This window comes from Pyrus communis, chromosome 2 (genome assembly GCF_041283825.1).
Source record: "Pyrus communis isolate YQ-2024b chromosome 2, ASM4128382v1, whole genome shotgun sequence".
Classification (NCBI taxonomy): domain Eukaryota; kingdom Viridiplantae; phylum Streptophyta; class Magnoliopsida; order Rosales; family Rosaceae; genus Pyrus; species Pyrus communis.
Window position 1 is genome coordinate 13,698,251 of NC_142566.1, and position 10,587 is coordinate 13,708,837.

Below are 10,587 nucleotides of genomic sequence, written 5' to 3' on the forward strand. Positions count from 1 at the left end.
AGAAACATGATTCAATTAACTCATATTTGAGGACAATATCAATACGATGATCCATAACTAAAACAACCACCAAACTTGAACCAAGAACATAAAAAAATGTTCACAAACTAAACCAAAGTTACTAAGGCGATTCGGCCAAAATGGTCATTCATGTCAAAATTCTGCCCTTCCAATAGTGTTTGGTGAAACAAAATTAATCTCATATTGACTACTAGAATGGTACTCTTCACGACATTGGTAGAGGCACGAACAAGTACATAACCAATGATTTATTCCATCAAGATGGATGTATATTTTGTAGGGTTGAGGTTTGGGAACAATATCCCTTATTCTTGAAGTTTTAGGTCTTAGGTGTCAAGGATCATGCTTCAGGCATGTGCTACACGTTGACATGCCTTGATTTTACCATAGGTTGTAAAAACAAACTAGAAATTGGATCATGAGACAGACAGACCCAAAATTGGATTCGGTAAGCTCCAACCGAAGTTGGAAAAGTTTGTTCAGCTGGCCTCTGCCAAAGCAGAGCAATACCATTCAATGCCATTATACTGAAGAATAGCATACCCTTCGGTACATCCCTGCAGAAACAGGGCACCATTATTTGGTAGACTCCAGCCAAAGCTGAGTCTATACCGTTTTCTCACATTTATGGTAATAATCAAATCCGAGAATTTGGTAAACTTCCACTCTCTGTACTGTTGCTTCAAGAGCGAGTTAGAAACATGCAAGGACTAGAAAAATATTCTCCAGTCAAAATTCTATCAAATTTATAAACTTCAGAATTGTACTCATTCATATATGTAATCATGGTTTGCTTTGGGCAATGTCTTTCATGATTAGACAGTCCGTATGAGCAAGCCAAAGAGCCATGGAATCCTCGTTTGGGAGCTACTTCCGTTTGTAATGCTAGGCATAAGTCTTCAAGCGAAGATAATGGCGGAGGCTTATTCAGTTCTTTTATGCCATTGTTGGCTTCAATGGTTTCTTAGCTTCTTGATAGTTAAGTAGAGATTCACGTCTTATACCCACATAAAGTAGTTTCTGTCAAGAAACGTCCAAATCAGTGAAATCGAACTTGTTACCATTCAACAATCCACTAAATGGAGGGAACAAGATTGTGATTGGTGTTATGGAAAATAAAATATCCATAAGCATCAAAGTTAGAACATTCGAGTTCTAAGATGTGGTTTCAGGAAAACTACGGGTTTTCATGGGTCTTTATTGTGTTATGAAAACTTCGGGTTTCAAAGGCACTAAATTCGAAACCACAAGTTTGAGTTTAGTTATGAACTTTTGGTTCATAAAAGGAGGTACCTGCAAGAACACATAATACAATATACAACTAAGTGTAGTGGATTTGGGTTGTTTCAAGAACTCAAGTGTGAGTGCTTTGGGACTACGAAAGGGAGTTAGCGGCTCAAAGAAAAGAAATAAAATATTGAATCGTTAATGTCCAAAAGTGGGTTTCAAGCCAATAATTTTGGATGTCTTGTCATATTAGTGGACTGATGGTCACTTTAATCAATTCAATAGATCAGACCATACAGGATCGATCATAGAAGCAAAATAAAAAAATTGCCTAGGCCCATATATGATTTAATGTTGGCTATAAGCCACACAAGAAAAATCAGGTCCAAATTGGTCTCGAGTTGAATGAATGGCAGCCCCAAGAGACTGCGCTGAGGGCCTTGACAAAACAAAGCCCATATTGGGCTTGGGCTCAGGCAACCCATGTGTGTTGTGCAAGCTGCAGGCTGCAACAGAAGGATGGGATGGGGGGACAACAGGCCCAAACAAAAAAAAAAAAATGAAGCCCAATGGGCTGTGAGGGAAGACATCCTAGTTTCAGGTTGGCTGCAAGTTGAGAAAGCAACAGGCCCAGATGGGCTGTGGCATGGGCTGAACGCGAAAAAGGCCCAAAAACAAAGGCCTCAGTTTGGGTCGGGCACCCCAGCATGTTGGGTGTATGGTTCGTCTAAGAAGACAGTAGCACCATCATTATCAGTGGTGGTCACAGACGGCAAGATGAGCCAAGTTTTAACAGGGTCCCTAGGATTCACGACGGAGGAGCTTCTCGACGTCGGTGTTGACCAGAGTGTTCCAAAACCAGTGAAATTCAAAACATGATTTCAAGATTTCATTGAGATTCAACTAGAATCTCGAGGTTTAAAGTTGAATATGACATCTAACTATCATGCGTCACCAAAAAACGGCGAAAAATGTCGTCGAAAAATGTCGTTGTTTCTGGGTTTTGGGTGCAGGAGCAATTCGGCTTCTTTGGTGGCTTGGCTCACGCGGCTCGTCGACTTCTTACCGTGGCTTAGCGTGTGGCTAGTGTTAGAAACCCTTTTTCTCAATAGTTTTTTTTTTTTTTTTTTTTTTTTTTTTTTTTTTTTTTTTTTAAAGGTTTTCAAAATCCAGAAAAAAAAAAAATTATACTTCTATTTTCTTTTGTTTCTTTGACTCACAAATTCCACATAGCGATTTATAATTGTGTAATGCATGAACGTGTGTGTATATATATCGGAAGGTAAATGGAAATGTAGGAGGTTCATGCATCATGGGAAATGTTTTTATGTTTCATGGTCATTTCAAATATTTTCCTTTCATGTGTAGAATATTCTTCTCGGAAAGCCAGAATTGCATCTCTAATGCGTTGTATCATGTTCAACACAGAAAAATTAAATTGAATCAATAGCATGTAGATCAATTTAATTAAATAATAAATTGATCATAAAAAGAATGATTAAAACGTAATACTCTCCTGATTGAAGATCAAACTCTTTTTAGCGCAGCGTTAAAAGCATGCTAATAACGTGTTATAGGGCTAATTTATTGAGGTATAATAAGGACAGAGAGATAGAGGTGCGACAACAGTAGAGAGAAAGAAAGATGTGTAATTGTGAGGTGTGTGTTATCTCATCCCATAGTTGCTTTATTTATAGTAGTAGAGAAGGTAAATTCCTTATCCTAATAGGATTACAACTCTAATACGATAATATTTAGTCTAAGAGATATGGTAGAATCCCATCAGGATATCCCATATATGATAGGATTTACACGATTACATTTCTAATCTAATAAGACTGCAACACATTTTGTTTCTTTTCTAACATTTTCTTTCAGTTAAGTATAAAAGAATATAGTCACTCAGTACTACGGTCTGGTGGTATTCCTTTTCGCTTAGAAGTGAGAGGTCTTAACTTTGAATCTTGTGGATGACGAATTCGATACCAAATTAAATTGTCTATTGTGTGGCTTAACCAAACTGGCACTCTTTCTAATGTAAAAATATCGATGTACAAAAAAAATAAAAAAATAAAAAGTAGAAAAGAGTATATTGGTTTTAAAAAAAAAAAAAAGGAAGTGCTATTAGCACTTCAAAATTTTCATTGTACACTCTTCACAAGTGTATTTTTCTTTCCTAATATAGAAGGTTTAGAGTATATAATGAGATTTTTGAAATGTTAATAATAATTCCTAAAAAAAAAATATAATAATAATTTCATTATTTTTTTATTATCTGTAATTTAGATTTAGATAACAACCGCTAATTTAATTAAAATATAACACGTAATATCTGATCTTCGTAGCACTGAAAAAAAAAACCCAAAAGAAAGGACAACCCAACAGGGTCCCACGTTATTTCTTCCCATCTCTCTCTCTCGGAAACCACTCTCAAAATCATTCAAATCTCTGCCTCTCTCTCGACCACTCCCCGCCACCGGGAAACAGCTCATCTCCGCCGCAAAACCACCATCTCCTCTCTCTTCTCTGATCGCTTCCGATATGATCACCGGCGAGCTTCTCAGCATCGAACCCCAAGAACTCCAGTTCCCCTGTACGCTCTCTCTCTTAAACTGCTTCTCCTTTAATTGCAGATCCGCGTTTTTTATTTTTTACTGTTTCTGATTACTTTACTTTCACTTTTTGGATTTAATTCTTTTGATTCGAACGAAATTAGTTGAATTGAGGAAGCAGATCTCTTGCTCTCTGCAACTCTCCAACAAAACCAATGACTTTGTGGCTTTCAAGGTTAAATTTTCAACCTTTTTAACTTTTCACCAGAGAAGTTAATTTCTGGGTTTGCTCAATTTTGACTGTTAGAGATTTGAAATCCTGATTTTGGTGTAATTTTGTGGTGTTTTAGGTAAAAACAACAAATCCCAAAAAGTACTGTGTTAGACCAAACACTGGGGTTGTGTTGCCAAGGTCCACTTCTGATGTTATAGGTATACCTCCCACACTGTATCATCTTGCTTAATTGCTAATTATTTGCGTAATTACAATATCCCAATGTGTTGACATGTTAAATTTGTATGTGGGTTTAGTGACAATGCAAGCGCAAAAGGAGGCACCTTCGGATATGCAATGCAAGGACAAGTTCCTTCTTCAGAGCGTCGTTGCCAGCCCCGGGACTACCACAAAGGACATCACTGCAGAGATGGTAACTAGATGTTATGATTTTATGTGGCCTTGTGTATGAGTTTTGGAGGTTACTTTGCTAAATATTTGTGCAATTCACTTGTCTAAATGTAAAACTTGTGTTTGCGCAACTGGGGTTTCGTGTTTGTTGAATTTCAGTTCAATAAGGAATCAGGGCATAATGTTGAAGAGTGTAAATTGAGAGTTCTCTATGTTGCTCCACCTCGGCCACCATCGCCGGTTCGTGAAGGTTCAGAGGAAGGTTCGTCACCCAGGGCTTCAGTGGACAACGGGAGTGCAGCAGCCTCTGAGTTCAAAGCTGTGAGTACTTCTTGATGGATCAAAATGGAAATAGAACAATTTGTTTTTGCCTTTAACTGTGTTAAATTATTTGCGATTTCATGATTAATTTTGGTTTTAGGCTTCAAGAGCTTTCTCTGAGCAACACGAGCATCAAGATAACTCGTCTGAGGTATACTTTTTATTTTTAAACTAGGTGGTATATAGAGTGTTGAACATTGAATTAATGTTGGTTGTTTTTGCATGATTTGCATCTGTGTTTATTTTACTAGTACAATACAACATTTTTAAACTTCTACGCCATCCAAGTGTGTGTCCTTTCTTGTTTAGCATCCACTAGAATTTGAATGGTTCATGAAACTCCCGATTTCAGAATTTACCTTTGATCATCATAGCAAAGCATTTTAATGACCTAGCAGACCTGAGGGTGGGTGGATTAGTTGTATCTTATGAAGTTGTTTTCAGATATTTTAGGGTATAGCGGCGGAGAGACACCTAAGTCTTCCCTGGCTACCTTTCCATTAGATTCTGTTGTTCATAAAGCTCTATTTCTTAGTTACCATTCCTCAGTTATGAATCCCTCCATTTCCACAAGAAACTGAGTTAGTGAGTCATGATTTCAGAATTTACGATGGCTCAAGTAGTTTGCAAGTCTTGGATTCGTGTAGGTTGAAAATATCCCTTTTGGAGAATGCCCTTTTAACAATACGGTATAGTGAGCTTGAGCAATATTTCAACTCGATAACCCCTTTCAAGTTTCTCATTTAGAGTCACTGCTGCTGATAACCATTTTGGTTGTCCATTGTCCTTTAATCAACATTGTATACTTCTTTTAACAGTGAAGAATGTTTCTTATCCTGGAATTAATTTGTGGGGTTGCAGAAATATTGATGTCGGCAGTACACGGTAGTTAATATAATTTTGTAATTGCAGGCAAGGACATTAATTGCAAGGCTGACTGAGGAGAAAAATTCTGCCATTCAGCAAAATAACAGGCTTCAACAAGAACTGGTGAGGAACTTTTTGTTTCTGTCGTTTTGATGTCTGAGTGGAACATGGTAGTTAACACGATCTCTTTACAAAATAACTAAAGATCATGAGAAGTTTTCAAGACTTTAATCCTCACTAGAACTACTAAGTTGAGCTAATTGAGCTTAATAGTGATATGTAGTTAGTGTAGTAATTACAATCCAGAAAGCTTATTAAAATCTAGAAAGCTTCTTAATGGTATTTTAAATTGCATGAACCCTAGGTGTTTAAAGATTTAACAACATATAGCTGTTTTGTCAAATCTTATTTGTCAGTATTTGATAATTCTCGGAACCAACCATTTATGGTACATCATATTACTGCCAAGTTGTAAATGTTAAAGCTGTGTTACAAATCTCTATAGACGTAAGCATCTAGGTGAAAGTGAAACGAGATTGTCAACTTGTGCTAATACTAATAAAACATCATCACTGATGCTTTCTGTATTATATATAGTTTTTTCTGTTTTTTTTTTTTTTTTTTTTTTTTTTTTGAACAAATGATATTATCTACACTAAGGGGGTGGGGGAGTGGGCTAAGCCTCACAATGGGCTAGCAATAATGTGATTCAAATTCGCCTTTGGCGAGAATCGAACCTAAGATCTCTTACTTACCAGTGAAGAGGAATATCACTAGATCGTAGTCCTAAATGGCCTATATTATATGTAGTGAAAAAGCTAGCTTTCTGGGGTTGATATTTCTCTCAATGAAGAGAAAAGGAGAACATTGTCAAAAGAAATTTATGTTGTCAATATGTTTATGAGATTTTACTGAAGTTTTTGATAGATACCAGTGTATTTTATCTTCCAGAAGAATTTTCTTGACAAAAGTGGAAAAAAAAAAAGAGGTGATTTATCTTAGTGCAGTTCCCTCCACCCACCATATGCTCACTTCGTATTTGGACCTTGTGAGGTGAATTGTCAGGGGCGGGTTAAGGTCAGACAGAGGTTCATTTTGCCAATCAAAAAACATCTGGCTGTTTTTAACAAAACCAAAGTGATTTCCTTTCTGCCAGGCGATTATTGAACTTCGTCTTTAACGTTGAACAAGAAAGAGTATGTGATTGAATTGGAAGTGTATTTAATGGCTTTGTAGTACTTTAAGTTGTGTGCTCCCCTTTTAAGTCTTTAATGTATTACATTTCCCTTGTTGTGCCTTAATATGCTTCCACTTTTATCTTTGTGCCTTGATATATTGTTAGTTGCTTCAATGTTTAATCTCGAAAAAAGTTTGTCGTAAGTTTTAACGCCAAATTAATGGTAGCTAACTGATATGGTTCCCATTCTAACCAAGCGATCATCATATGCAGGATGTTTTGAGGCGCAGGGTCAACAAGAGTGCTGGTGGCATTCCATTTATCTATGTTCTTCTAGTTGGCTTGATTGGCATTATTTTGGGGTACATTCTGAGGAAGACATGACTGGGCACCTCACATTCCCCGGGCACTCCCGTTGCTGGACAATGAAATGTAAAAAAAGAAGGGAAAAATCCGGAAATTGAATGTGTGATTGATTAGAAGGAACTTTTGCATATCGTATTACCAATCTGTATCGACACTCTAGAACACTGCGAAATGATTGTCCATCGGACGGAGCATTTTCTCATTGTATGAGTAGGTGTTGACACCTTAAAACTGGTTTTGTTATTGACATGGAGGTTAAAAGCTTTCATTCTGTGGCCGCCACCTTCGTTAAAATTGTGTTCTCTTATCCTTGTGTTGAATAATGTTACGAACCATTCTGATTGTAAATGGGGTCGGAAAACATGTGTAGAATGAATTGAGGTAGTGTAATCTGAAAAATGAACTGATCGCAAGCTATTATCATCGACGGAGTTTAACAAACTTCTGGCATCTGCTTTCAATCTTCAAAGATAATATGTAACTTGTAGTTCTTTGCAAATTAAAACACGTTGTTTGGTTTAGAATCGGTGTAAACTCATCAAGACTGCTCGGGCTCTTTGATCATGTTGCAACGAACGACAATCTTTCGAAACTCCTCCAGACTCAACTGCAATACATTGCAAAAGGTAACATTCATCAGCCCAGGTAAATACATAAATATAGCTAAAATTACTAAAGATGCTAAAAGGACGAAACAAAAGTTGCTTAAACTCTGCTAAGAACGTTGAGAGCAGCTGGTACCGACCTTTCCATCTCCATCACTATCAAAACAGTGAATCATGTCCGCCAATTCCTCCTTATTCCACATAAAATCATGGGTAGTTGCTAATCTTTGTATATCTGCTATAGAGATTCCCCCGTCACATTTCTCTGCACGCCAGGAGCAATGACCAAGGTCAAGGACATTTTGTGCATTCTATTTTGGCTTGGTAAGAGTTGAGTGTACATACTCGAAACCATACGAGTTGAGTACATCACATATTAAACAACAAACTTCAGTTAGTGGAAGATACATAAACTAAAGAGAATATGCCACAAGTTTCAGAGTGGAAATAAGAGAACACGAAACAAAGACTCCACCGTGGTCAGATCCCAAGTGCGCTTGATCCAAATGCAAGTTGTTACAAAGTTTGCTTTCAGTATGTCGAATTTCAACAGAAGCAAGACTTAAGCAAATGGATATAAGACTCTTCACATAAGAGCACTACAGCCATACAACTATATAGCATGCTGCGGGAGCTAAACATCAGTCAATCACTTGACTAAACCAGAAACTCGTACTATATTGTTTAGTGTTTCTTCCTACTATTAGCTTCATACGTGACGTTCTTCAATGCTTTTGATGTGCTTCTGTTGATATTGTTTTACTAATGCAGTTAGATTGTGTTCATGTAGGACATTTATCGTTAGAGAACATAAAAGGAAGATGAGCAACTACTCATTGTCTCTCCTTAAATGTATCCACTTCATGAGTAAATGAGTGTAGCTTAGCCCATCCCTCCAAGACAGAGATAATATAACTTACCATCAAACTGAAAGAAGTGCAAAATCAACTCATCCTCTGTCATCTGGAGCCGACTAGCAAACTGTGGAATACAAACAATGAAAACCGACAAATGGGCAGTCAGCTAAGGAACAATAGGAGAAACGTGAAACAACTCTGCTTCACACACCGAATTCTTCCTCTTCCTCCTTCCTGTATCTTCCTGTATCTGAGGGTTTCCCTTTCTTCCCGTAACATTAGCATTTTTCACATGAGAGCCATGTAATGAAAGAGAAATTGCCTGCAAAAAGAGTATAATTATAGGTATAACCACCTAGGACTAATATCATATCAGTTGGTTAATGATCCACCCAATTATTATAAACCTGGCAATTAGCAATCAGAAATGACATTCATTTAAGAAGATACTCTCACATACATGCTTCAATGCTTCATCATCATCGATGCAGTCATCGTTACTCAAAGTGCTTCGGGAAAGAACCTTCTTAGATTTTGCACTTTTATTCTTCACCAGGATAGAGAATCAACAAGGATAAAATTCAAGAAGTCAGCCAACTAGTAGAAGTCATGCAATACCACATATGGATTTCTATGCACAACAAAACATGATGAGGAAACAAAGCAGTCTAGAACGTTCGATCTTGCTCGAATCATACAGTGAAGTTCGCTTTACTTTATATCAACTATCACTGTCTTAAAACCGTCATGCAGCTTCTGAAATGACACCCAATCTAAACCTACTTAATGTGCATTGTCCCATTCTCACTAATCCATGCTGCCGCACGGCGCAATTAAACTGGTTTCAAGGGGATCAATCCTCTGCAGCTTTAGAAACACATTTTACCAAACGCGTATCTGCTTTTTTGTAGTTGATTATTCCCATACCACAGCAAGAAGCAACTTTTTTTAAAAGCACAGTAATACCAAACTAGCCCTTAGCCCATTGTTTTATAAGCTTCACATAAATCTCTTTACTCGGTGAAAATAACACCAAAAATTGGCAATTGGCAGCTCCTTTACAATATTTGATTTTTTGTTCTCCAAAAAAAAAAAAAAAAAAAAAAAAAACCTAATGTACCATAGTTCCGATCAGTTTAATGCCCTTATAAGTTACAAGTCCACGCTATGAGACTTTAGGAAGAAAATAACAAAAAGAAACAAAGAGAAAGTATACGAATTCATCAAATAAAATAATAGCACACAAAGAACTAACCTTTTTTCCCCGCGAACCAGATTTTGTTTTTACAGTCACAAAATCATCGTCATCGTCCTCCTCCATGGCTTCTTCCTCTCGGCTACCAGACGAACTGGGTCCTTCCTGGTCTTCGTCAGGCCTATAGTCCTCGTCGTCCTCCAAGACCTTGGCTTTCCCCTTCTTCTGCTCCTTCTTCTTCTTCGCATTCGGGCCCGAACCCATTAAAGAAGAAGCGATTTTAGGCAGACCCAGAGCCTCCATTCTCGCCCTGTTCTCTGCAATTCTCGATAGCCTCCGCTTCTCGTACTCCGACACTGCTCCCGCTGGGTTTTTCCCGCCATTGATGGGTTTTCCCGCGTCCTCCGACTCTGCGCTGGAGTTCTCGGAGGTTTCTTCGACGTCTGAGTCGGAGAGACGGCGTTTCGGCATTTTTGAGCTGTGAGATTATTGGATTGTACGGCAAATTTTTTAAGGGAAAGTAAGTTCGGTATGGCCCTATATGGCCTGCCACAGATCCGCTGTCTCCGTGATTATGTCTCCTTTCCATGTCTCCTATTTATCCACTTGACACGTGTTTTACAGTTTTATAGTGTTAAGTATTTGTTTTGTTTTATTAAAAGTAACAAATAACAAATTTAGAACACTAGGGTCTCGTTTGGCAGCTCGGACTGTACTGACTATTTCTGTCGAATAGGATAAATAGCCACCGGATAGTACTGACTAAATTAGTCA

At 37.7% G+C, this 10,587-nt stretch overlaps 2 protein-coding genes across 3 annotated transcripts; one reads left to right on the forward strand and one right to left on the reverse strand.

Moving 5' to 3' along the window:
- Positions 1-3,587: 3,587 nt before the first annotated feature.
- Positions 3,588-7,463, forward strand: LOC137747283 (vesicle-associated protein 1-2). Its single transcript, XM_068487366.2, has 8 exons — positions 3,588-3,841; positions 3,965-4,035; positions 4,151-4,232; positions 4,332-4,447; positions 4,585-4,746; positions 4,847-4,897; positions 5,659-5,736; positions 7,064-7,463. The coding sequence occupies exons 1-8, from the start codon at positions 3,790-3,792 to the stop codon at positions 7,172-7,174; spliced, it is 723 nt and encodes a 240-aa protein (XP_068343467.1). The 5' UTR covers positions 3,588-3,789; the 3' UTR covers positions 7,175-7,463.
- Positions 7,464-7,543: 80 nt separating this feature from the next.
- Positions 7,544-10,383, reverse strand: LOC137747282 (uncharacterized). 2 transcript variants are annotated; one of them, XM_068487363.2, is made up of 6 exons: positions 9,874-10,383; positions 9,079-9,165; positions 8,830-8,940; positions 8,682-8,742; positions 7,902-8,026; positions 7,544-7,763 (listed from the first exon to the last, which is right to left on the reverse strand). In XM_068487363.2, the coding sequence occupies exons 1-6, from the start codon at positions 10,282-10,284 to the stop codon at positions 7,695-7,697; spliced, it is 864 nt and encodes a 287-aa protein (XP_068343464.2). In that variant the 5' UTR covers positions 10,285-10,383; the 3' UTR covers positions 7,544-7,694. The 2 variants fall into 2 exon arrangements, with proteins under 2 accessions (XP_068343464.2, XP_068343465.2); XM_068487364.2 differs by lacking the exon at positions 9,079-9,165 and having other exon boundaries at positions 9,874-10,359.
- Positions 10,384-10,587: the final 204 nt, after the last annotated feature.